General features: G+C 39.5%; 2 protein-coding genes across 6 annotated transcripts; both read right to left on the reverse strand.

Moving 5' to 3' along the window:
* Positions 1 to 328: 328 nt before the first annotated feature.
* On the reverse strand, positions 329 to 9,832 carry LOC131251821 (26S proteasome regulatory subunit 7-like). Its single transcript, XM_058252782.1, has 10 exons — positions 9,664 to 9,832; positions 7,725 to 7,806; positions 7,369 to 7,460; positions 7,200 to 7,277; positions 7,043 to 7,104; positions 4,997 to 5,141; positions 3,155 to 3,373; positions 2,844 to 3,025; positions 2,118 to 2,293; positions 329 to 886 (listed from the first exon to the last, which is right to left on the reverse strand). The coding sequence occupies exons 1-10, from the start codon at positions 9,751 to 9,753 to the stop codon at positions 729 to 731; spliced, it is 1,284 nt and encodes a 427-aa protein (XP_058108765.1). The 5' UTR covers positions 9,754 to 9,832; the 3' UTR covers positions 329 to 728.
* A 6,323-nt stretch (positions 9,833 to 16,155) lies between these two features.
* On the reverse strand, positions 16,156 to 26,701 carry LOC131251822 (uncharacterized). 5 transcript variants are annotated; one of them, XR_009174038.1, is made up of 6 exons: positions 26,129 to 26,697; positions 22,445 to 22,576; positions 20,043 to 20,378; positions 17,827 to 18,284; positions 17,409 to 17,565; positions 16,156 to 16,367 (listed from the first exon to the last, which is right to left on the reverse strand). XR_009174038.1 is itself a non-coding variant. In XM_058252784.1 (5 exons), the coding sequence occupies exons 1-4, from the start codon at positions 26,609 to 26,611 to the stop codon at positions 17,847 to 17,849; spliced, it is 1,389 nt and encodes a 462-aa protein (XP_058108767.1). In that variant the 5' UTR covers positions 26,612 to 26,697; the 3' UTR covers positions 16,156 to 16,367; positions 17,827 to 17,846. The 5 variants fall into 5 exon arrangements, 3 of the variants coding, with proteins under 3 accessions (XP_058108767.1, XP_058108766.1, XP_058108768.1); XR_009174039.1 differs by having other exon boundaries at positions 17,409 to 17,568; XM_058252784.1 differs by lacking the exon at positions 17,409 to 17,565.
* Between the last annotated feature and the right edge of the window lie 1,152 nt (positions 26,702 to 27,853).

Consider the following 27,853-nt stretch of genomic DNA (forward strand, 5'->3'; position numbering starts at 1 on the left):
TTCCAAGTAATTTCTAAGAGCCTGCCCATCATTCATCACTCAGCCAGTGTCAAAAAGTTCTTTATTGCCGGCAGCTGAGCTCTTCAATATCTGAAAGCAATGCTGGCAAAAAGTTTCTCCAACTTCCAAAACAATCAATAGTACAGTATAGTATTCTTCTCAGTTTAATTTCTTAAAATAGATAAATTCAAGCATCAGGCAGTTGCATTAGTATTCTTGGGTGGGCCAAAGCCCAAAAGGTGGAGGAACAGAACGCCTCTATCTGGGTTTCACAATTCACATGTAGATAGCTGCCAGAAAATTGTGATGACCATCCAAAAACAGGCAATAAAGAAACAAACTGCTCTAAGGCATCATCCTATCCATGCAATTACGGTGGCATAGTGATCACATTGCCTTAATGGCCATGGCAACCAATTTGATGATGCAGATGACAGATTCACCAAAGATTATCCAGGAAAATAAATAAATAGCTATTTTGAGTTCTTTCACCTTTATAAACTTGGGGCTGCCAGTTCAGAGGCAGACCAAAGTTCCATCTGCTTTAGAACAACAATGAAGAAATTACATGACCAGCTGAAGAAGGCGAGGCCCCTCTTTCATTTTAGAAGAATATTGGAATGTTGTGTTATAAATAACCCATGTGGCAACCGATGAATGGCTGCCAGCGCATTGCCCGGCCAGGATCAAGTCATGAAAGGCCAGGGGAAGGCAGTAAATGGTCTCTGTCAGTTGTAGACCATGTACTTAGGAGTAGCACTGAATTTTTGATAACCTTTGATGACCTTGTTGACCGCATCAAGGAAATCTTTCTCCGTCACCGTCTTTCTCCTCGCTCGGATAGCAAACATCCCTGCCTCAGTGCATACACTCCTGATGTCTGCCCCTGAAAAAATCCATAACCAAAGTTAAAAAGTTGAATGGAAATTTTGGCGGCAAGTGAAGGACCAGAATGCAGGAAACTTTAATGGAAGAAAGGCTGGAAATGGGAGGTAATAAGATTGACGACTGCATGCGTTCTCTTGCAGATAACACATTGAAGACGAATGTGTTGGGCTTGTTGGCTTAAATAGGATGGGGAAGAAAGGAGAGCAGGGAACCTTTGTTCATGTCCCGCATGGGTAGCAACACTACCCCCATGCAAATACAAGGATCATTAGTCCCTGTTTCTACTTTTTAGCACTGCGTAAATGCAAGTGTCTTCTATGAGGCTGTTTTATTATTGATTTTTTGATTTGATGGATGAATGCAATTGTCGAGTCTTCTGATCTAAAATTGCAGGCACAGGAATGAAGACCTAATTGATGCCATTTCTGGTGTTGAAAATGGAAGATTTTTAGTTGAGCTCAAACTATTGTTCACGGGAGTTGTATGTACTTGCTGATACTCTGAAGACCATCTTGTACTTCCAATGGTGCAGGAAATCCTCAACATTTTTGCCTTTTTCTAATGGTGGCACTCTGACGTACAGCTATCCAGACCATCCAAAATGTGGGTGCCATAGAGAATGGAGCATCTCTCTAAAATCACATTGACCAAGCAATGCTAACCACCCAATTAATGGCCAAAATCATGTTGATCGAGCAATGCTAATCTCCCAATTAATGGCCAAAATCACGTTGACCAAGCAATGCTAACCACCCAATTAATGGCCATTAAGTGTTTGATTAAAGTTAAAAGGGAAAAATCAGATGGCTAATATTATCTTCCCAGTGAAATTTTTAGGTTACACCACCTATAGTTGGGTCACCGATTTGGACAGTCTGGATTGGAAAGTACAACCACGACATGTTTCTGCACCATTTTTTAAATTGTGTAAAACTAGAATAGAAGTCTTGCCCAAGGATCAAGCTCACACCCAATGCATTCACAAAAAGTTTTGCAAGCATTTGTTGTGAAAGATAAACCAAACGTACAAGAAAGCAAGTCTAAAGACTCCCTTAAATAGGGTAAACAAGATCATGCATTTGACGAATTGATTGGTAGCAAGAGGTCAAGGCATTGTCCAACATAAATAGGTCGAGGCATACAACATAACATTGTTTTGTTCAAATGATTTTATGAAACAGTAACGTGGTAGAAAACAGTAAGAGGGGCTCTCGGCATCATTTGCTTACCCGTTGAGTTGGGGCAGAGGCGAGCGAGAAGCTCAAACCGGATGTCTCTCTCGCAATTCATTGTCCGTGTGTGGATCTTGAATATTTGTGTCCTGCTCTCCAGATCAGGCAGACCGAACTCAACCTTACGGTCTAGTCGTCCAGGACGCAACAATGCTGGATCTAGTGTGTCAGGCCTGAAATGCATAGAGCAAAAAAGTTTAAAAAAAAAAAAAAAAAAGCAAACGGGTGGTAAGATGCATCATCAGCCTGCAGATCATAGAGAAACTTGTGATTTTAATTAGTATTCATCAGAATTCAGACTATAAATCATTCCAAGATCCTATTGAAAACTTGGAATAGGAATATCCAGTTTTCTTCCTCAATTGGGGTAGACTAAGCTCCACCCAAGAACCGTAATTTACAACAGACCATGACTGTAAACAACAAGGTTACAGTACTTGAGAAATTGTAGAAACACATGGCATCATGGGAAAGAGCTAATGCAGACACGCCTATTGAAAATAAAGTTGCCATTGGAAAGATAGAGCAGATGCACACTTCAGCATCAGTGTTAGGCACGTACACTCATCAGAAATTTGACAAAGTACTCGCACGATTGACAGCAGGATACAGGAGAAATAATATGTGATCTAGGCAAACATGTGAACAAATAGAAGAAATAATATGTGATCTAGGCAAACATGTGAACAAGTAGAAGGCTATGTGACAACAAATGCTGCTAACCTGTTTGTTGCCATCAAAACTTTGATGTTTCCTCGAGCATCAAAGCCATCGAGCTGATTCACGATTTCAAGCATTGTACGCTGGACCTCATTGTCTCCACCCACACCATCATCAAACCGAGCACCACCTATTGCGTCCACCTCATCAAAGAAGACGATGCAAGCCTTTTTTGAACGTGCCATCTACAGAACATAAAAAAGATTGGCAAATGGTAACAGCCGAAATGAACTAGCAGAGAATCTGAATAGAACTAACTGTAAGAAAACCTTCTAATCTCTGCTAATAAATTCATTAAATGTCATAGTAGCAACCTGGAAAAGCTCACGAACCATCCGGGCCCCCTCTCCAACATATTTCTGAACAAGCTCACTTCCAATAACACGAATAAAGCAGGCATCAGTTCTGTTGGCCACAGCTCTAGCTAGTAAAGTTTTGCCTGTTCCTGGAGGACCATAGCAAAGCACCCCCTTCGGAGGATCAATGCCAAGCTTCACAAATTTCTCTGGATGGAGCATGGGGAGTTCCACTACCTTTTTAAAAAAAAAAAGAAGACAGCATCACAACAAGAAGGAAACATAAGTACTACCTGGAGTCACCATCATTGTCAAAGCCTTATCCCAACTAATTGGCATTGGCAAAGTACACCTGTAGTGGTATCTATAAATAAATAAAAATAAAAAAATAGTGGCTGCTTGATCATTGCTGGGAAAATGTACCCTGGTAAAGACAACCACACTAAAATTTTCATGTTGTCTAGAAACAAAACCATGGTGAGAAAATATTCAGCAAAAAATTGTTCCTTTTCTACATTGGGGAGTAATGACCAAATGCACCCCTTAACTCACTGGGAGCTCACTGATTTCTGCCTCAATATGTGAACGAGTGGAAGCTCATATCTTGCTATCAAACTGTAGCACTAACTTTGAACATTAAACAAAACCGCAATTCTTCTTCTTCCCCAGGATTCACGAATCTGAAGTGATTCTGATCCTACACCAGGCATGGGCATGGAAAACTAGGGTGAAACTTGCCCTAAACTAGGAATGGCTGGTTACCCGACCCAGCCAGGGTGAGATTTAGGTTGACCAGCCCGGTTTGAGAACTATGCTTTTTCAGTAATCTTCATGTCAAAGTTTCCACATCAAATAATTTGTGCATGAGATTACTCGATTACTTAAAAGTGTATTATTTGCTCTTTTCTTAAGAATGACAAGATTCTGTGCAGCAATAGCGTCTTAATTCCCGTATGTTAAAATCTTGTCTAGAACATCCCAAAGGAAGATCTGTAACTGTACCAGTGGCCATCTTTTGAGATAGATAAATGCTCCCAACACCCATGATCTTTAAAGGAAATGCACATAAGAGACATTGAAGATGAAAAGAATATTTCAATTTAGATTATCCAAGTGACTGGGTAAAGTTGACTTGGGTGTCTTAGGCCCCAGTAGTGAACTATGCTTCTTACAATCTTCATGTCAAACTTCACACATCAAATCCTTCTTTGAACAGGAGAATACTTGATTACTGCAAAGTGTACTATTTGATCTTTGAAGACTGACAAGATTCTGCGTAGTACTAGTGGCTTAATTCCTGTAGGTAAAAACGTTGCACCTCATAGGAAGACCTGTGCTAGTGAGCATCTTTAGAGCACCAACATCCATGACTTTTTAAATGAAGTTCCCATAAGAGACACTGAAAGGAAAATAATATTTTGACGTTGATTATCTTAGTGCTACTATAAGGAGATTCAAAATCAAGATATTTGGTACAAACAGAAAAAGGTGCAAGAATCATGTTTTATGCAATCAAATGTAGCTAGAAGCATAGACCAAAAGAATGAATGTTAATACATTAGTTCAAGTTATCAGTTTTAACTGGGAAAACTATGACTAGTTCAATCACTGACAGATCAAGTGGCAACACAAACATTATTGATCATTGATGTTTTACATAATAACATTGAATGTCTTGGTATGTGTGTATGGATCTTTAAAAAAAAAAAAACACATGCACAAATATCCTTAGTAACTTGTGAATGTGAATGCTATATATCACACTTACAGCACTGGGTCCGCCAGGTGCTTATCCTAGAATTGGGGGAAAAGCTTATACAAAAGCATTCTCATATGAGAATTAAAATACTCATAACTCACTTCTCGCATCTTTTCAATCTGCTCCTTACATCCACCAACATCATTGTATGTAACATCCGGTTTTTCTTCCACTGTCATCATGGTAACACTGGGATCAATCTTCGGAGGCAAGGGAATTTGAATTTGATATTTATTTCGATCAACGCTGCAACATAAAACACAATCATCAGATACAGCAGATGATTATCAAAACAAGAACCATCCACACACATGCGCAGAAAAAGAAAAAGAAAAAAAAGAAGGAAGTCCAGTAATCAATCAATGACAATCCATTCTCAGTGTGAACAATTGATAATAGAAAGCATTGTTCAAAGTATCCCCGATATTATCGCTATCTCCAGCTTAGTGATATCGATAACACAAGTAGTGATACCAATAACACTGGTAGTATAAAAATTCTAGGTATCGGCGATGTATTGCAAGTATCGCCTATGTATTCATATCACCAATTAATTGGCAATATTTTCGACTGTGTAAATTCTAGGTGTCACTTGTATTGCCAAATGTATCGTTGTTGCCAATGTATTGCCAATATTTTTCACTGTGTAAAGGTGTCGCTTGTATCGCCAGTGTATCGGTGGTATTTTGATAATGTCGTTAATGTATTAATATCACCAAAAAATTGTTTATTAAAATTTTTCATTTCATATTTTTTTTTTATAGGCACATGGTTGTATGCGATGTTCAATTTGTCGATGATATTATCGTTATCACAACATGGGAGACATTGAGTTCTTTTCCTTTCCAGTTGTTGATGATTTCTCGGCAAAATATCATATGTTGTCGATATTCTAAAATTTCAATGACTGTTTAGATGGATAGATGGGATGGTTGGACTAATTTCTTATGACAATGTATGCTTTTAGGCCCCCATTAAATGAGAACTTATTATGTGTGTATTCTTTTTGCAATTTTTTTATTCCTAAATATGCAAATGTGTATTTTGGGGCATCTCCTGAAGTTTTGCTAAAAAAATCCACTGTTTTCCCCATGTTTCTCTAATGTTTCCCTGCATTTTTGGTTGTCGGTGATATCAATATTGTTTCCATATCTCTGGCCAGCAAAACTCATAGCAATACCGATACTTCGACACTGATAGAAAGTAATTTAAATTGTCAACTATCATCTACTTAACCAAAGTCCAATATTCAGAATAGTGTAATGTAATTTCTACTTCGAAAGCATTAGCTGAATGCATTCTTGATTTGATGCAAGACAATTAACCACTTGCTCTAAAAGCTCGAACTGTTAGAGTATAGCGAATTAATCTTTTTATCTCATAGCCCAGGCCCCACATCGCATGGGTTAGGACCTCGGCCGAACCCCCTTCGTGGGCCCTAAATCACATGGGCTGCCCACCCGGAGTGTGTCCCCGCATCCCACGGGCTACCCAACTCGAGCTCGGTGTGAAATGCGCATTAATCACCCCTGGTGAGGAGTCTCGAACACGAGATCTCCCCTATGGGCCCCAAATCACATGGGTCACCCACCCCGAGTGTGTCCCCGCATCCCACGGGCTACCCCACTCAAGCCCGGTGTGAAAATGCCACTGCATTATGATTTGCCTTCAAAACTAATATACGTAAAGGATTTTTATTTTTATTTTTGGTAATGATGAGTTGATTTTGGTGATCACTTTTTAATCTATCAAATTCTACTCTTAATAAAGCGGACCTTATGAGAAGCATTCACCTTGATTTTTCATTTTCAGTTTTCATTTTTGGTACAGTTTTATGTCTCCGCACTGGGATTTTAATTTTGCGATTACAAGTGGTGGACCTTATGAGAAGCATTCACCTTGTTTGGCTTGTGTATGTTTTTTTGGCACCGCCTCAGCGCCTTTCAATGAAAGTTTCTTGTTATCTTTCAAAAATAAGTGGTGGCTTGTGCTGCGAGTGATGTCAATGTGTGCCTCTACCATGGCTGGTCCCATAACCAGGGTAAAAGAGTAATAGTCATGACAATTGCAATTGCATGTCTTATCATCAATGAAACATCCTAATTAAATCCAAGAAAGGAAACTATAAAGTGGAAATTTTAACTTACCCGACACGCATGCCTTCTTCAATATCTGTTGGCGAAACTTTATCGCCCAAACCAACAACAAACTGCAGGTACCAGAAAGAATTAGGTCCATCAAAATGTGCCAAGTTTCTTTAAGTTATACCAACCTGAAATAACAAAATATTGCATAGAAATATACCTTGGCAATTTGCTTAACATTTATTACATACTTTGCATCATCAGAGTTCTGGTTTATTATTTTTGTGCATCTTGCAACCTGCTCAAAACATGAATAAACACACATGTAAGGTCGAACAACATGCAATGTATTCATAGCCACAACAACAGCCAGCACTCTTAAAGATTACCTGAAGAGGCTGCTCCTCCTGCATCATTTGTTTATCAGAAACAAGATCCCACTGGCTGGGTGCAACTAACCCAGTGTCTGACTCTTTTATTCCTATTGTTTAAATGAAACAAAATCTTCCTATTCAAAAAGTGTTATAATGAAGATAGAGGGGCAGATGCTGAGAGAAGCCGATAATGATGGAGACAAGGAGAAGTGCCTCGTAGAAACTACTTGCAATGAAACTTCATGATATCAACTGACACAATGAAATGCCTCAACCACAAACTAAGTACATAATGATCTTCCATGTTCCCTATTCATTCTAATGTCATTAGTAAAAAAAAAAAGTGCCAAAAGTAAAACCAAGAAACATACCACACAAGTCATTGACCTTCTTGGCCATGTCCTTGATTTCATTCTCCACTTTCTTTATGCTGGCAGAGTAGGGTCCCAAGCCCTGCCATTAAACAATTCCAAATATCAAAAATCACAATGCCGGCCACTATCGAACACTAAACACAACACCATTAACCCACATAACCAACAAAGTGAAAGAAACAAAGAAACCAACAAAGTGAAAGAAACAAAGAAGCAAAAGCTCAATGCATTTGAAGCTAGAATAAAAAGGAATTATAAGTCAACGTCACACAGATCCAAATCTATAAATAATAGATTATGTGGGAAAATGGAAAATGTATTAAGTGTGTGTGTGTGTGTGTGTGTGTGTGCTCGTGTGCTTTTTCCTTCTTCTTTTTCCTTTTTTTTTTTAATGAGGGGTGTGCCGGGCCCATGTTGTAGTGCAACACAATGGCAACACTTGAGGGCCCCAGCAGCAAGCTGCTGTGGTGGGCCTTCCCCACAAGAAATTGAACTGCATGCAGTGCGCTTACATGGAAGAAATTCTTCAAATATAACATGTGCTGAAATGCCTTTTAAGGACAACTATAGCTACCATTTCTTTCAAAATCCATTACCATCTGAATGACCAATTGAATGGTAGAAACATCCAGTGAATGAAATGTTTGACCATTGGTCCATCCATGACATACCCCAGCATTAGGCTGCTTTGCAGCGATTCCACATCCAACAAAATCAGTTCCCAGACGATATAAACTTTGCACTAGTTTAGAGGGTTAATGAATCGAGGGATTGGGTGTGGTGTAGTTGGTTTTTCTCTTTAGAGGTGTGCCTAGTCTGTTGTCTGGGTCTGTTGTATTTGAGCTTTCTGTTTTCTTTTCTTTGTTTTCTTTTCTTTTGTATAGTTTGTTCCTTTTTGGCTCTGCCTAATAAATTGCTTCATCTTTCAAAAACAAAAAAAAAACAAAAAAAAAGGTTAATGAGTTGGGGCCAATCAAAAGGATATGGAGTCAGTTGATCATATCTTTATTAATTGCGAAACAGCTTGGGAAATTTGAGCTTTTTTTTTATCCATTTACTTGATATGTCATGGGTACTGCCAACTCCATTGAAAATCTTATGATAGTTCAGTGGAAGGCCCTGTTCAAGCAAAGTGGTTTCATTCACCTAGTGAAAGGTGAGATCTCCTTCTGTATTTTCCAGACCGGTGATAGATAGTGATTCCAGTTACACGGAGTTCATGGGAATCAAAGTACAGATCACCTAGTGACATTTTGAGGGCCCTCTAGTTGTCGATGCAGAATCTGGGTCGGTTGTGGCATGGGCTAAAGGCAGCACAACCGTTCCATGAAGTGTGATTTCTTCATTCATGGAGTGTGATTCCATGGGCTAAAGGCAGCACTGCATACCGAACCCTCTTGTCAATTGCCTTGATAGATAGTAGTTCTTTCCTGTCTTGTTTTAAATATAATAATAAGAAGAAGAATGCACAATCCAGAAACAGAATCCGCCATCCAAAACTCAAGTTACTATTTCTTTAAAGATTTCATTCTGAGGACACAATCAATATCAATACAGATCAACAGTAGGGGAAAAAAAAAAAAAACTAAAGAAATTTCTATTCCAAAAGGACACCACCAAGAACAAGCAAAATCACCAGAATTTCTACAATCTAAATCAGTCTCTGCGAAAACAACAACCTAAAGCCAGGATTTCGCAGTCTAAAAACAGATCAAGGGCTAGTATCAGTATCGGTTGAGATCGACTACGCTTAATTTTGAAATAAAAAAATAAAAAACAAGTACGAATTCGGAGAAGTAAATCAAAGCTTCATGATTCGGAAGAGAAGAAAATCAAAACCTAATCCTAACAGGAGAGCGAGATTTTAAAAACGATGAAAAGATAAGAGAAGAAGATTACAAAGACAATGAAATGATTTAGGATTTTGGAAGCGTACGTAGGTTTTGAGGAGTGCAATGTCGTCTTCATCCAAAGGAGGAGGGTTTTTCTCATTGTTAATATCTCCATCTTCAATTTCAGGCGCCATCGTTCCTCTGCTCTCTCTCTCTCTCTCTCTCTCTCCTCTTGTCGTCCACTCTCTCTCCTCTCTTTCTCCTTTGCGTAGAAGAGGGGAAAAGGTTTGGCTGGTGATCCCAACATCAGCCAGCTAGCTGGTGGCAAAGCTATGTGGCCCCACCATAATGTATGTGTTTTATCCACGCCGTCCATACATTTTCCAGCTCATTTTAGTGCATGATCCAAAAAAATAGGCATATCCAAAGTTCAAGTGGACCATACCACATGAAATGGTGGGGATTGAACGCTTACCGGGGGCTGAAAAGTCTGGATCAAGATGATATTTGTGTTTCCCTTCATCTAAATCCCTGTGACCTTATTAACCGGTTGGATGACAAATAAACACATCACTAGTCCCTGTGAAGGTTTCAACTGTGGACACCATTCTCCTCGTTGTTTCCTGTGGTGTGGTCCACATGTGATTTGGATCTGCCTCATTTTTTGTCACATGCACTGAAATGAGCTTGAAAATTGGATGTACGGAGAGGATAAAATACATACATCATAGTGGGCCCCACATAGTTTAAACACTACTGGTGTAGGAGTCACCAGGATTCACGTGGCGTGGCCCACACGCGTCCTGGAATGTCCTTATTTTCCATTCATGCTGGTATGGAACGTCAAATGAGTGGACTGGATGGTACATGCACACGACAGTGGAACCCACACGCAATTAGGACGATTTTAATGGTGGGGACTTCCCATCTCAACAGTTTCGCATGGTATACACCATTAATTGTTGAATCGGCATTGCCCCGTTGAATCACAGGGCGACTCACCTAATGGACGGGGTGGATTTCATCTGCATGAAATCGTTCATACACATCAGCGAAAATAAGGCCCACCATGAATCACTAGAATACATGCACTCCCACGTATGGGTCTGGATGCCGCTACCCTGACTGTAACTTTCTCCTTCCGCAGGCACGAAATCAGCACCGTTCATCAGGTACACCACCCCTTGTTTCCCAGCATCCATAAATCAGGCTAATTCAACACTCAAGCGGGCCCAAAAAAAATAAAATAAAATCATATCTAAATCCTTTAATTTCACGTTGCATGGCGTACTTTGAGTTTGAAAATATTCCAAATTTTGGCTATTTCTTACGTCCCGATGAGGCATATCAGATGGATGTAACATAAATACCTAGGTGGGCCCGCCACAAAACTATTAGTGCGCAGTCCAAACCTTCTCATAGGCCGGCTTTCCCGGCCGCGCATTAGGTGTTACTCGGGTAACAGCTTAGTGGGTGTTACCCTCACGGTAGGGCCCACCTTTATGATATGTTATATATCCACTTCATTCATTCGTTTTTTCTCCTCATTTTATCATATGGTCCAAAATATTAAGCACATCTAAACCTTATGTGGACCACACCACAAGAAACAGTTATGATTAAATGCTCACCATTAAAAATTTCCCCAAGGTCCACTGTAACAGAACTTGATGAAAGAAGAATACAAAGATTTGCTTGATCCAAAACTTTTAATGGTCATGCACCACTTTTTCCAGTGGTATAGTTCACTCAGGATTTGGATATGCTTTATTTTTGGGATGACGGTCTAAAGCGAGCTGAAAAAAAAAAAAAACAAAGATGGGCGGCATGGATATGAATCACATTTATTAAGGTGGCCCCACACGGTAAGGGTAACACCTACTGAGCTGTTAGCCGGTAACTGCTAATCCGCTCCCAGCCTTCCCTGCTTTTTGGTGCGAGTCTGTATACGTGGGGCCAAGCCATTGAGCTGATGAGGTCCAAAAGATCTCTTCATTTGGTCAACACTTAAACTTTTCAGTATTGATGTGTAAGTACGTGCTTAAGGGGAGTAAAAAAAAAAAAGAAGCAATAACGGTCCACATTTGGTGCATAAAAGACAAGATTTGATGGTTTGGATCTTAACAATTCAGAGATTTTGGGCTTCAGATCAATGGTTTGGATAAACCAACCATGGCCCACATATACTGATGAGGAAACAAAACAGGGATGCTTCCCATTAGTAACCAATAAAAAGGAAACTCGGGCCTTGATTCTTGATGCTCTAGCGGACTTTAATTGGTGATACTCAAGCAGCCATAAGTTGTAAACGTGGTATTTAAGTCATTCTAAACCACCCGAGTCGCATGACTACTGTAGATAGACAATCGAACAAATTTAGATAAATGATTGACTATTTCATTTCACCATCCAAGTTAAAAAATTCATTCAATGTAATTTTTCATTTAAGAGCCATAAAAAAACTGGACCCACATTTTGATGGTTTGATAATAATTTTTCTTTTTTTTTTAATTATTGAAGAGCTATAAAAATAATGAACCCTCATTTTGATGGTTTGATAATGTAAATTTTTGTTTAAGAGCCATAAATAATTAATTAATTGAAAAATAAATTAAAAAAATTGACCCACATTTTGATTGTTGATGTAGTTTTTCATTTAAGAGCAGTAAAAAAAACTAGAACCACATTTTGGAAGGGGCATACCCCTGTACTGTTGTGTCTTTAGAATAAAAATAAATTTCAAAAATAAAAGTTATTTTTAGAAAGTAAATAAATATATTAATTATTTAAACTTTCCTTAAATAATGTGTATAGCCAGTTGGTAGGAGAATAGATTTTTGCTTTCGCACCGTCCGCGCATGCACGCGCGTGGCGTGGGCTATAAGGTTGTTTGGGCGCTTTTTGGCGCTTTATTAGGCGCATCGTCTCAAGGAGCAAAAAGAACCTTAGTCTTTTTGGCACATGGTACAAACTTTTTTTGCCATGGTATAATTGGAATTGAACGAGGGTTTATCCTGATGATTTATGATCTTTGTTGATTAAAAGTAATTGTGACATGATTGTACATGTGACACCTATATCATGTGTCGCTTATGTGGATTCAGTTTTTCTTGTTAGATAACTACTCCTGTCTGAATAAGTACAAAAATAACTGTTATAGGACATAGAGTCATGTCTTTCCATGAAAAGGTAATTATTTACTATGAATGGGTATGGATTTCTTAAAGAGACTCTTTAGCACCTCTTCAGGAAGAAATCCATAACCTTTCAGTTGATATAAATTATGGATACTATAATCCAAAAAAATATACTCTTAATCCTTAACATTATATCATCTTTTATGCAATTATTCTCGATCTAATCTCTTACTGAGTTTTTTCTGAATGTTTTAAGGCATATCGGTGTCAAAACTAGAGATCTGTTCAACACTTAAATGTGCAAATTTTCGTGTTGAAAATTGGATTGAGAGTTCATTGTATCCTGAAGACAATTTGTAGATTTCTTTCGTTTGCACTTGCTGGAATTTTCAGAAAAAGCACAACAAATCTGTCTTGAGAAATCAACTATTCAAGTCGATCCTTGAACCCGATAGTTCTAATCATTTTCTTATATCCTCTATTGTCTATTGAATTTCTAACATGCACATCCCAAGCTTGAAACAGGTATGGGTTTTATCCACACTGCCTAGCCATTTCTCAGTATAGGGATACAAGCCAGCCATTTCTCTGTATCATTTTAGCATATGAGCCTATAAATGAGGCAGAATATGGACTACACCATAGGAAGCACTAAGCAGCAATTATAATGACAAACACCCTTGAAACTTTTCAAAGCCCACTGTGATTGTTAATTGCCATCCGGAGCCATAAAAAATAATAATAATAATAATAAAATTTGGACCCACATTTTGGGACATGGATCAGCTACTGACAGGTTGAATAGCAAGATTCACTGTTGAAGTGATCACCAAGTTATATGGGCCCCACCATAATGTATGTGTTATATCCACACTGTCCATCATTTTGGATAGATCATTTTAGGACATGATCCAAAGAATGAGGCAGATCGAAAGCTCGAGTGGACCCACCGCCGAAAACAGTGAGAATTGAATGTCACCGTTAAAAACTTCTACAAAAGTTTCCAATCAAGCCGATATTTACAATATTTATGTTTTCCCTTCCTTTATGTCTATGTTAACTTATTAACGGGTTGGATCTCAAATAAATCTCATGATGGGCCCTAGGAACGTTTCAAGGTGGGCATCACTGTCCAATCCGCTTCCCACATTCTCACATTTTGATGGTTGGATTTAAGTTAATATATGCCACATATGCAATTCCCAATTTTTTTTTGAGACATACGCACACACACTACAGTGGGTCCTCGAACCCATGACCTTAGCGTTAAAACTCTCGTGATTCTACCCCTAAGTCATGAGTAGGGACCCATCCCAAGTGCCTTTTAATGAGTGATCACTCCTTCCAAAGTATCAAAGTTTTTTTTCTGTATGTTAGGAACTATTTGATACTCGGGCAGAATATAATGGTTGATGTTTAAGAACTTGTACGTGGAACCCTTGGTTTAATTTGTTTAAAAGGTGGGTCCCATCGGCCATCTTCTCAAAATCACGTTAACCGCAGCAATCTTAAATGATAATTGATGGGCATCTGTTTCTTGAATTTGAACTGTTGAATGTTTCCACTAGAAGCGTTCAGTGTTTTCTCCTACAATCTCATATTTAGGAAATTGAATTTATGTAAAGATTTGGTTTATGGACCATCCTAGGTTGGAGCTAATCTTGAGATAGGCGCACAAATTCTTGGAAATGGTTGTATACATCATCAAGCTCTGCCAGCAGGAAAACACTTGTGTCGCCTAGGTAACTACCGTGCACGGAATCCATGCTGTCCATCAGGTAGACCATTCTTTACTTGGCATGGATCCCAAAAACCAGTCTGATTCAGCACTTGGGTGGGCCAACCTTACACAGACTTACATGCGTTTGCTTTTTAAATCATTATGGTAAATACTTGTATGTTTTTAAATACTGGTAAATATGTAATAATTATTTACTAATGTAACTTGAACACTATTATTCAATGCAGACCTTCACGTTTTGTTTTTTCAACGCCAAAACTAAGAGGTGTGAATTTCATGTAGAGCCCACTGCAATGTATATGGCTTATCCAGATCGTCCATCCGTTCTGAGGTGTGAATTTCATGTAGAGACCACTGCAATGTATATGGCTTATCCGTTCTGAGGTGTGAATTTCATGTAGAGACCACTACAATGTATATGGCTTATCCAAATCGTCCATCCGTTCTCTTCTGCTCGCTGTCTTTAAAGCATGAGCCCTAAAATGAGGCAGATCCAAAGATCTAGTAGACCGCATCACAGGAAACAGTGGAAATTGAACACCCACAGTCAAGAAATAAAATAAAATTTAGGGGCCAAAAGTTTTCGATCAAGCTGAGTTTTCCCCTTATCCATGTCAATGCGACCTTATGAACAGGTTAGATAAAAAATAAACAATCGTGTGGGCCCTAGGAAGAAAAAACCTCTGTTTCTTGTGACGTGGGCCACTTAAGCTTTGGATTTGCCTCACTTTTGGGCTCACGCACTAGAATGTTTCTGCTTTTGCGGATACGTCACATACATCATGGCAGGGCCCACAAATTTCAGTCAACCCTATCCCAACCAGTTCTCGAGGTAGATACACCTATTTTCAAACAGGCACCATGTGTAATAATGACCTATTTACACTGGAAATGAAAAATCAGACATCCTCTTCAACCTTTACACTTTTGCAAAACATTGCCAAAGCGAGCTAGCTTGCATGAGGTAAGCCGGCGGTGTTACTGCCAGTATTCAAAGATTTCCAAAACCCAGCATGAACCACCATTTGGGCCCACATATTAGGCTGGTCTGATGATATGAACGGTTCATATTTGGAATGTGCTTCAAGAACTGGCGTAAGAAAATTTCACTGAACAGATGATCCTAACCATCATGCGTAGATGAATTTTAACATTGAACTAAGCTTTCAATGGATCACACTCAACACCAAAAATCAAAGTTCTGGATTACTACTACATTGATAATTAGAAAATCATTACCAATGGTAGTACTAGAAACATGAGTAGTTCAATTCATTGGTCATCCAAGTATGTGGGCCCTATGCGGCATGACAGTTATGCAAAACATATTAGGATTAGGCCTACTCTAGGAACTTTTTTTTTTGAAAGATCCTACTCTAGGTACTTACTCCCTTCTTTTTTCCAAATTAGGAGACACCGCCGGTTAGATATTTGATCCAAGAATCGTCATCGCATAACCACCCAACCAGGGGCCATTTACAGTAAAATCGTAACGTCTCACCCAACTGGATGGTCAGGTTAACAGAAATGGTCAGATGGACCAAGACCTTTGATCTACGAGTGGGAAATCCACATCCCCAATTTCTTAGAAACAACCGAATAATTTCTGGGGTTCACAGGAGAAACATTGGAAGAGAGGAAAATTGGGACGATTGATTGGGTGGGGCTTCGGGTATGTGATCTAAAGCCAAAAGCAAGGACGTGCGTGAAAATAGAACTGGAAACAAGGAATGGACTAGCATAATCATGAGCATGCATGTGCTTTCTACAATATGGAGAGGTAAAATGCAAATCCCTCCAAAATTAACTGATATAAAGCAACAATTGCTCTCCTGCAAACCCAAATTTTCAAGTCTGTAGGGTTCAACAGCATGCCTGGTGCTCGAAAGCTGCGAGTAATAACTCCATGAATGAATAACCCAGCATCCTCCTGCAAAGCCAAATGAAATTTCAACGCAAGGGGAAAAAAATAAAATTGAGGGTGCGTTCAGATTAAAATACCAGGAAACATAATTCGTTTTGTCATTCCCTTTTGATTAAACAAAAATTGGCAATTCATTTCACTCGTGTGCCAAAACCTATCCTAACAGATGACCATAAGGACCAGTTTGGACACAATCCACTAAAGGTTCTTTTGAGGCTGATACACCATTTTGATCCAAATGCAGTTATTGGGAATTTTGCAAACCCCCATCTCATCTCCTGCTTGACAAATTAGGAGCTATAATGCCATAATGGTTTGCTGGCTTGAAACCCTGCCTTTTCCGGAAACCCCCTTATAGGCCCCAACTCTATAGTCTTCATCACCCATGATATTTTAGAAGAATTTCTCAAAGATGCCTGCACCGACACATCTTCACATTCTAGACTGGCAGATTCCTACATGTGGGGCTTTCTTAACTTCAAACATGTTAGGCAAGGACCACTATTCTCTTCCTGTCCATAGACATTTGAGCTTGTAAGGAAAAGAGAGCAGGGTATTCCTCCACACTGATCTATGCTCCATAACTGCACCTGCAAGTCTGCAACGGAACACAGATTGCAGTTGGTGAATGACAGGAATACCCTGTCCTTGTCAGTAATCGCATATCCTGCTGTCATGTGTATCTGAGTATTGATTTCATGCTAAAATCCCAAGGCGCAACCGAGTCAAACTCAGGCAAGATTGGAATTATTCATTTAAATGAGTTTGACATGGCCAAGATGAAGGGAAACTTGTTGGGATTTTTAACCTGGACAAGAGAAGCCGACTCTACTGACTCTACTGAGTTACTGAGTTTAGGGTCAATCAGTGTGTTTTTGGACACTAGGGCAGATTCAGAGTGGTAAAATTACAAAATCAACCCCATATGTGGTGAAAATCAGACATCGGCTTCAACAAGATTGGAAATCAGTCATTCAAATTTAAGAGTTTGAAATGCCCAAGATGTTGAGAAATTTGTCTGCTTTTGGACTATGATAGAGATTGAACCTGGACGAGCAGTTTTTTTTTCTTCTTCTTCTTCTTTTCTTTTTTTTTTTTGAGAGGCACCTGGACAAGAGCAGTTGAGTCTTCAGAGTCAATAAGCACGTTGAGGTGTACAAAACCAACCCCATATATGGTGAAATCACAAGCCAGACCAGTGGAACTTCTTGGCATTTTGAGAGGCAGACCACAGAGACCACACATAGTAAGCTAGTTGCATAATCAGTACTCGAAAAGGAAAGGATGAAAAAATCCTGAACTGCTTGAAAAATTCAATGAGTTGACTCAGTCACAACCCGAGTTAAGTGAACCCTGTTAAGAAGGAAGAGATCAGCTTTTTAAAACTTATGTATGTATGCACACGTATAGATGAATGTCGGAGTGCCTATCTAAGTGCGTGGATGCATATCCATGTAAATCATACCTCAGAGCAACAGCACCTGGCTATCTCCTAAACTTCATCTTCAACTTTGGGAGTTGCAGAGGAACACGAAGAGCAACTACCACAGACTTCTTTAATGAGTGCGCTCCTGCTGGGCACTTGCAGCCCAGGTGTACATAGTATGGTCGTAAATAACTCGGCGCCATCTTCAAGTCCTTGGCAATGTCAGTAATATCTGTCAAGAATCCATCTGCATAAAGTGTAAGTACTAAGATGTAGCTTATGAGAAGATCGCCCTTCTCCTTTGGCAGTCTATCTGCTTCGGTATCTGCGAACATCCTAATGAACTTGTCAAATAAAGCAATGGGTATCTTATGGTACGCAGAGGTATTGGGGACCACTGGAAGGGATTTCTTATGATTCTTTGACAAATTCCTAAACCGTATAAGTAGAGTTATGTATGAAAATATGCAAGCCAGTTTCTTCTTCTCATCCTCATCCTGTAAAAGAGATGGACTTAGTTAAACAGCAGAAGCAGAACCTATATATACAAGGCCAGGAAATAAAAGTACAAAGAAGACTAGCTGCGTTTTGCATAAGTTAGGAAGTTCTTAATTATGTAAGGAACACACAATCATATGATTCAAGCGATTCAAATGACAATGGCCCCACAACAGCCAACAGCATCCCTAGGGCGACAAATTCACATACACACCGTGTTGTGTGCATGACATCCATTCAAAACAGTCTCTGTTAAAGTGTGTACTTCACGAATAATATATGCATAAAAAGTTATCTTCAATTGGAACAGTGTGGATTGACCATGTATCGACTTGCAGGAGTGGTCATGTCTAACCCTGACACATGTTTGCAAGTGATCACACAAACTTTTCTAATTTTATCGTATTTGGACATTCTATTGGAGAGAATTTGATAAGTACAGCCACCTTTACATTGTAATTTATCAAAAGAAAAACCTTCTTTTAAAGTGTGTACCTCTCAAAAAACCAGAAAATTTGAACTACAACAGTTGCACAATACACCAATGATTTTGTTTTGGAGATGGATTTTGATTATTGGATTGTTCTGGAAACATACAGCCTTCATGTCTCGTGAGTGGCATCAATCAGGCCTCAGTTTGACATGTTGACTTGGCATAATTATAGAGAATGTCTAAATTGCATGAATGGCTATTGAGATGCCTTTAATGTATAAAGGGGGTTTTACTAGAGCCAATGGACATCTGATGCCAAACCCTTACCATGTTAATGTAAGAATGTAACCATATGTTTCATTGACTAAATCCATTCTACTTCTCGCCGTACCTTCCCAAAAAAGAAAGAAATCCATTCAGTTAATCAGTGTATCTCTACTTTCTTTCCTTTTTTGCAGGTCTGCTTGTTTCCTTGAGTAGAAGGTGCAGATGTGTGCTTCACACTAGGTGCCCTATGAAGCACATAAGTTGACTCCTGGCCCAATGGATAACATGCTCCACAAGCCATGCAAAAAGACTGAACCCATAGAAAACAGCAATGCCTAGCAATTGAACATTCTAGAAGCCACATAAGCAGTTGGTGAGGGCCACCCGGATGCCAAGATCTCAGCCACGTAAACAACTCATGTAGGGTTGCAGTTTGTAGCACAGTTACTAAGAGAACCATTGGCACCTTGATATATTTTGCAATCTTATCAGCACAGGCTATCATAGAAGTTAGGGATGACAGCCATAGCAGCTGGAAACGCGGCAATTGCTTTCTGGTTTTAAGGACAATAGCACCAAACAAAATCCACTGAGGTAACAGAAGGACTAGCTCAAGGTGAAAAGAAGGGTCTACGGATCAAAGCAAGGTGGCATGGGGTGAAAGGCTAGTAAAACTTGAACCACAAGGGAGAAACAGGTGTTTTAACAACTAAAATAATGCTAAAGTAATAATGACTGCCACACCTAATGTGAAGAAGAAATATGCCCTCAATGAGACACTTGGGGACAAGACCAAAGCACTAAAGAACAGCACAGCTATAATCTACAAGAACAGAATCACGCAGCAATAGATCTAATTCTAGTCAGTTTAGATAGAAATACTCACATTTCAATGAAGTCACAATAACAATACTTATGCAAGTTATCGGTAATAAAAGAAAAACTCTTTATGTAGAGATAAGGAATGAAAAGACATCTCTCTAAGCCCATGAAACCATTATGACGCATGATGAAACAGATCAATGCATTAAATAAAACCAGCGTGATTAATCCATACCCCAATCTCCCCCAGCTTATGTATACGGTTGCAAACAAAAGACGGATAAGTGTCCTTTCGCCAAAACTCAACTGCTGAAGCTGTATTTGCACCAGATTGCATAAGCTCCATAACATCTGAAAGGTGATCCCACTCCCCCTTGAGAATAATCTTGTCCAATGGATAAGCTTTTTCTGGTGTAGTGGCAGTCGTGTCATGTGGCGGGATGTTACCAACTTCTGCGCTAACTCTTTCAAGGGCCTCCTTGTTTATTTCAACACCCTCAATTTTACTTTCTATTTCTCTCTGCGCCTCAGGATCAACTTCTTTCCGTAGCAGTACTTCCCATTTACGAAACTGTAAAATTAAAAAGCATACTTAGTTTCTTAATTATTCAACAGAAACATTGCAAGTATGACATATCAGTAATGCTAATTAGTCTGTAAACCCTTACCAGCTAAGCTCTCAAAATCTTTCTATTAAATCTCAAATTACGTCATCTTTTTTTTTTTTTAACGCACGCACACTCACACCCACACACACCACAATGGGACTCGAACCCATGATCTCTGTGTTGAAACTCTTGTGAGTCTACCACTGAGCCATGAGCAGGGACCCCTCAAATTGCGTCATTTAATATACAATTTCCAATGAAGGATCAACTTTGACAAACATGATAAAATATTGACATTGAAGAGTTTTTGAAGCCAAAAAGGAAACTTTAGAACAGCAAAGCAGAGGAAGCACAAAAGACCACACACCCTTTTCTATACCAAACAAACACATAACATAACTATCAAGCTTTGTTAAGCCTACATGCATGTGGAATAAACCCATGTACACGCCGCGCATGTGCCAGCATGGCACGATAGGTCTGGGGTCCAATCTATCCATCAGAACCAGCACTATATTGATGCCCTAGCCTAAGAATCAGGTCGATCCACTAGTCAGGTGGGCCAAAGTTTTTAAAACAAACTTACGGCTCTGAAAACCTTGGCTGAAGTTTTCTAACCCATCCATCTGTTTCCATTTAGGCCCACTCACTGACTGAACCAGATTTTATTTTTGGGAAAACTTGTAAGAGATAGGCCATCCTCATGGATGGATTATATCTTACCAGTATGTGCCATGTTGGCACATTCATGGTGTGTACATGAGTTTTATTGCACACGTGTGCGCTTAGCAAAGCTCATAACCATTTAAGTGGCTCCTGTTAGTTGATCAGAAAAAGATTGTCCCATGTACAATGGCCTAAATGGAAGAATCCTACATACAAAAGAGTAACTACCCCAAAAGTGTATTGTTTCGCCGTCTTCAAATAAAATATAATTCTCCACTACTTGTCCTACACTGCTGTCTTATAAGTATTCTTTTTTAAAGTAATCAGTGCTTCTGATTTGATAAACCAAACGGATTTGAAGAAATAGTGCATTGTCATCGCCATCTAAGCCTCATCCTAATTAATTGGGATCGGCTACATGAATCCTTTTTCCACCGTTCCACTCTATCAAGGACCAAACCTTCAGTTAGACCATAGGCCATCGCATCTTCTCCTATTCCCTCCATCCACATCCTTTTGCCTTCCCTTGCCCTTTTAGAGGCTTCAGCTTGTACCAACTCACTCCTAACCGCTGTAGTTCACAGTCTCTAATGCACATGACCAAACCATCTAAGTCTACTTTCCCTCATCTTATTACCTATTGGTGCTACACTGCTACTCCCAAGTTCCTTCAAATGCGTTCATTTCTAGTTATATCATTCATCATCTTGCCACTCATTAATCTCAATATCCTAATTTCAGCTACATTCGTACTATGAACATGTTGTTACTTAACTGCCCAACATTCGTGTCCCATAAAGCATGGCTGGTCTTGTAGCTATCCGATAAATTTACCCTTTCAGTTTGACGGGTACATGAAAATCACACAAAAATCTAAAGTCACATCTCCATTTCTTCCTCCCAGTTTGAATTCTATGGGCAATATCCTTCTCAATCTCTCCACTCTCGTGAAGGAAAAAAACATTAAAAGTAAAAGATGGATGCATACGTGACTTGTCATTTGAAAAAAGACTCAAAAAAGCTCATTAAAAGTAAAAGATGGATGAATACGTGAATTGTCATTTGAAAAAAGACTCAAAAAAGCTCATCAAGTTGACAAGATGTCACTTGCCATTCTAAATTTGTTCTGCCCTGCTGAAGACTATAATGAAATAAAAAGAATAAATAAATGCCCCTGTGTGCCTCCAGCATCATCCCTCTTGAGATGCTCAGTCAGATTTTAGAAACCTTGATTCAGCATCAGCATATGTGATGCTGTTAAAGCTAACAAGGCAGATGAACGTGTTCAAAGCAATGCATTAATTACACATTCCGTGCAGCGACCCATGACAACTGAAGAAACAGAGTGGAATCAATATCGTACCCTTCTTTTAGACTGCTTTGTTCCAAAGACGTTGGTGAGATCAGCCACATTGTTCACCTTCTTTTCTTCAGTAAGGTCCTCTTCATTTAACACCCGAGGAACTCCTCTCACTCTTGGTTCCAACCTGAAGATCTGCAATAACCTCTTAGATCAAAGACTGATGTGAAATCACTAGTTACGGTTGCTTCTTATGAAACAAAGATAGTCTAGAACAAAATAGCACAAAAGATAAAAGGAAAAAAGATAGAGAGAGAGAGAGAGAGAGAGAGAGAGAGGAGAAGAAGAAGAAGAAGGAACAGTGACGGCTAATGCCCATATAGTAGGATCTATGGAATATGATACCAAATTATGGGGGTTCCGGATGTTCCTTGCTGGTTAAGGGATGGCTATTCCAGATGTTCCTTATCAAATCAGGAACAGGGACGGCTGTTCTGGATGTTCCTTACTGGCTAAGGGATAAATCAGTGGGGTTCTCAGTTCAGTCCTTTCTCAAGGCCATTCGGGAGTCACACCCTGGGTCCAGCTGCTCGCATACCAGGTTTATTTGGCGATACCATGCTCCTCCAAAGGTAGCTGCATTTGCATGGCTTGCCGGTAGAAACAGGATTCTCACGGTGCATAACCTCGACAAGAGAGGAATGATCATTCCCAATATCTACCTCTTATGCAAAAAGGATGAGGAATCGGTGATGCATCTTTTTCAAAGTTGCCCTTACTCCTTAGGAGTGTGGGATTATATCCTATTAGTTTTCAAGGTGCCTTGGGCGATGCCATGCTCCATGGAGAATCTGTTTTTGGGTTGTGGCAAGCAGAGGGGGCCTTCTTCCAAAGAGAGGCGTCATTAGCATCTAGCGCTGCTGGTCTTTTTATGATGCCTCTGGATGGAAAGGAATGGCAGATACTTTGGGGAAAGGAGGAGCCTATGGGTATCACAGTTAGGAAAGCTTTCACCTTTATCGGGGAGTGGAGCTTGTAATTTTTGGAGTTTTTTGTTCCCTTTTGTTTGTTTTCCTTCATTTTGCCTCTAGCTGTTGTAATAAAATTCTAAAATCTTTTTTTTTTTAAATGATACCAAATCAAATCATTCCTAGACAAACAGGAAGCTACGTACAGGGGTTCTCAATAAATAGAAAATCCCATAAGCCTTCCCAACTGTAATGTCATCTACATATTACAAAGTGACTGTGGCATGCACTCGTCACCACTTATCACGTGGTGGCACTCCATACAACATATGCATTGCATACATGTAAAAGAATCCCACGCACTTGAATGGAGCATAACAAATATTCACAATAATTGGACAATCCTGATTCCTGAAAGTCCAAATGGAGGGATAAAAGGATGATACAAGCCAAATTTCAACATGGCCTCAGACGGCTAAGATTATCTACTCAGTGTAACTTCCAGGATATGCTCCACCCACAATGGATCCCACAAGTACAAGTTGGATTGACATACTTGTCCTCCATGTGTACAGTAAACATTACCAAAATGCACACCATAGAGCACCCCACTGAAAAATCCTACCCTTATCAGTAAAACTTTCAAATTGCAAATAAAAAGTAAAAACCCAACAATTATTCAATTGCAATTCATCAAGCTACGTATCCCAATATCTTACACACTTTGAAACAAAATCATTTTTACATGCAAGATATCCAAAACTGCACGTTCCAAGATATCTAAAATTTCTAACACTCTTAGAAGTATATCATAATTCAAAGAGGGCTACACTCCTATAAGAGTTCGCTACAGTGGTGACACATAATTCTCAAATATGGCACTCATTTACGACTATGCAAACACCATCCAAACTTTAGGGCACATTTCGGATGGGGCATATGTATAAAAATCACATGATCAAGCAATCCTAACCTTCCAATTGATGGATATCAAAAGGATCATGGATGGTTAAAAGTAAGATAGCAAGTAGCCTAAATTCTAAGGGAAAATCAGGTGATCACTGCAATCTTCCCATGGTAATTTTTATTTTTTTAATTCTCCATCCACAATTGGTTCAGCAATTTGAGTGGTCTGGATTGTGGGTACAACTATGCCATGTGAACAGTTGAGAAGTGACCACAATTGTTTAGATGGTGGTGAGCCATCATAGGAGTCTAGCCCTGCAAAAGAATTAAACTAGAGGGTGACAATGGGCAGTGTACAGGTCACTATAGGGGTAACCACACCAACAACCACCAATGGAAATTGCACCCATATCCATGCCCACATCTACCGGAAATGGGTAACCATGTTCTACCCATTTGGGTGTCGGGCACCCACTAGATTATTGGGTACACATATCTGGTAAAGGACACCTGGACAATTGTGGTCAAAAGATTAAATTTCGTGAGTTTTTCTTTAAAAATTTATTAAAAAACCAAAAACAAACACCATTGTAGCACATCATGATCTAAGCCTTATCCCAATTAATTAGGGTCGACTACATGAATCCAGTTCCACCATTCCACTCTATCAAGGGCCGGACCTTCGATTAGACCATAGGTCATCAAGTCTTTCCTTACTACCTCCATCAATATCTTTTTGGGCCTTCCCCTTGCCCTTTCAAAGCCTTTAGCAACTCACCCCTTCTAGTGGGCATGGTTCTTCGTATCCGTTGCACATGACACCCATCTAAGTCAGTTATAGCATTAGGTTGACACTGGCTGCCAACCCAACGCGAACCTCCTTTATCCAGCTGGGGGATCAGCAATTAGAACATAAAACCCCCACAGGCGCAATGTAATAATCCGTTACATAGGTTGATTACAATCAATGAGTAAACTAGATTTGTTCATGATGAGGCGCCCTGCTTTCATCACGGAACAAATTTATTGGCCAGGTTGGATGGCATCCACACAACAGACACTGTGTGGGCACCTCATGCAAAGTGTAGCAGAGGGGGCGGATTGGATACTGACAAGGTCAGTAGCCAAATCGCTACTGCAGTGACGTCACCAAGCTCTGTGGACCCCACCATGATGCATGTGTTGTATCCATACCGTCCAATCATTTGTAGAGATCCTTTTATGGCATTACAAAGAGAATGGGATAGATCTAAATTTCAAGTCGACCCACCACAGAAAACCGTGGGAGCCGTCACACCCACCGTTGAAACATTTATAGGGCCCACGGTGATGTATTTTTGAGATCCATCTTATTCATAAGTTAACATAGAGATAGATGAAGTGAAAACAAAAATATCAGCTTCATCGGAAACTACTGTGGCTCCTAAGAAGTTTTGAACGGTGGATGTCACTGTCCCCACTATTTTCTATGGTGGGGTCCATTTGAACTTTAGATCTATCTCATTCTCTTTGTAATGCCATAAAACGATCTCTAAAAATGGTTGGACGGTATGGATACAACACATGCATCATAGTGGGGTCCACAGAGCTTGGTGACGTCACTTCAGTAGCGATTTGGCTACTGACCTTGTCAGTATCCAATCCGCGCCCGTAGCAGAGGAACCGACCTCTTTTCTATTGTATTGTGAATTAATTTTTTAAAGTGCTAAAATTATTAGTAATCATCAATTACTGATTATAAACTAATTAAGAGTAATAAGCATATATGCTGTAACATCATTGCATTTAACAACCAACGGACATTGAGGAAAAAAAAAACAAAAACAAAAACAAAAACAAAAACAAAAAATAAGAAGAAGAATAAGGAAATTACCTTGTTAGCAGTAATTGGGACGATCTTCAGCCTCTTTGTCTCCTTATCCAAGACACCAAGGGCGTAGGTGCAGACCTGAGGGGCGGTAGCCTCGCCCAAAAAACTCGTGCCAACGTACTCAACCTTAGACTCTTTTGGGCTGACGACAACCTGGAGGCGATTCGAAAACTGCTTATTCCTGAAAACCCTAATCTTCGGATCATCGCCTGCTTCATTGGACATCCGATGCTTCAACGGGTCGAAACCTGAAGGAAAATACCCGACGACGGGGGCAATCTTGTCGCTGGATTCCCGGAAGCTCTCCATCTTGACGGATAATTCGACGGAAGGAGCGATGTTTCCATCGATTTGGGGGATAATCTCCGTCTCAGCAGCAGTATCTTCGGAGAAGGTCTCGATCTCAACATCAGATCGCTTTCTCTTCTTCTTCTTCTTCTCCTTTCTGCTGCTGCTGCTGCGCCTCGTGTCTTCTCCTTGCTCCATTTTCTAGGGTTTTGGAGAGCTGGAAGATAGTCCTGACGCTGAGTTGTTCATTAAATAGGGGTTGAGAAAGAGGGCGGGGATGTAAGTAAAACAAACGGACGGGATGGTGAAATTCCCCAAAATGCCCATGAATATGAAAAATAAAAATTAAAAAAAAAAAAGAAGAAGAAAAAAAAAGAGAAATTGACTGTAAACGCAACTTTTTACCCTAATTCTTGAAAAATTTACGACTGTAGACCTCACCTTTTATCCAGTAGTTTTTGGAGCAATGCAAACTTAGAATACGCAGTTGTACCTCCTCGTACGGAGTCGGAATTTCAGGAGGAAAATACCCCCGCCTTCCTTTCGAAGACGAGCGCTGACGCTCCTCCAACCGAGAGTTGTACGAACGGCTCAAAAGAGATCAAAGTTACATGGCCCCACAGCCATGTATTTATTATATCCACAACGTTCATCCATATTTCGAGATCATTTTGGAGCATTATCCCAAAAAATAAAAAATCATATCCAAAGATCAACTGGACCACACCACAGAGAGCAGCGGGAAAATTGATTTTCACCGTTAAAAATTTTGTAGGGCCTACCATGACATTTATTTTCCATCCAATCTATTCATAAGGCCACGGAGGTCTTTATGGAGCGGAAAAACAAATTTCATAATGATCCAAAATTCTGTAACCCCTAAAAGGGTTTCAATGGTAGAAGTTCAATTCCCCACTGCTTTTTACAGTGTGGTCCACTTGATAGTTAGATCTATCTTATTTTTCGTCTCAGGCTTTAATATGAGCTCGCCAAATAGATGAACGGTTTGGATATAACACAAACCTCATGATGGGACTAACAAAAGTGCCGCTGAACCGGTGGTAGTGCCGGCAGTACGACTTTTTTTTTTTTTGACATGGAAAACTTTTTCTCCCTTACATTTTTCTCTAATACATAATTAAGTAAATATGTATATATAATTGTATAAAAATATTTTTCTGTCTTTCAATTCATTTCTTTGTCTATTTATTTAACAAACATATCTCTTAAACTAGAATGATTTACTTAATGTACCACATATGATTTTGGGGTAGGAGAAGCTAATTAAGCCAATCAACTTAGTTTTTTTCCAAGATTCCATCGGGTCGATGCTCGAAAATCTATTTCATTCAGTTCGTGGTCAATTTCAATCACTTCGCGGTCAAACTAGAAATTCAGCAGGGCAAACATGAAATTAAGCGAAGCAAACATGAAATTGAG

The sequence above is a fragment of the Magnolia sinica genome, chromosome 7 (genome assembly GCF_029962835.1).
Source record: "Magnolia sinica isolate HGM2019 chromosome 7, MsV1, whole genome shotgun sequence".
Classification (NCBI taxonomy): domain Eukaryota; kingdom Viridiplantae; phylum Streptophyta; class Magnoliopsida; order Magnoliales; family Magnoliaceae; genus Magnolia; species Magnolia sinica.

Excerpts from the sequence above, each read along its gene's own strand:
- LOC131251821 (XM_058252782.1), bottom strand. The coding sequence starts at position 9,753 with ATGGCGCCTGAAATTGAAGATGGAGATATTAACAATGAGAAAAACCCT. Across the intron at positions 7,461-7,724 it reads GAAGGTCAATGACTTGTGTG|GAATAAAAGAGTCAGACACT; the intron begins GTATGTTTCTTG and ends TTTAAACAATAG. Across the intron at positions 887-2,117 it reads CCTCTGCCCCAACTCAACGG|GGGCAGACATCAGGAGTGTA; the intron begins GTAAGCAAATGA and ends GGATTTTTTCAG.
- LOC131251822 (XM_058252784.1), bottom strand. The coding sequence starts at position 26,611 with ATGGAGCAAGGAGAAGACACGAGGCGCAGCAGCAGCAGCAGAAAGGAG. Across the intron at positions 22,577-26,128 it reads TCCCAATTACTGCTAACAAG|ATCTTCAGGTTGGAACCAAG; the intron begins GTAATTTCCTTA and ends AGGTTATTGCAG. Across the intron at positions 18,285-20,042 it reads ATAAGCTGGGGGAGATTGGG|GATGAGGATGAGAAGAAGAA; the intron begins GTATGGATTAAT and ends TCTCTTTTACAG.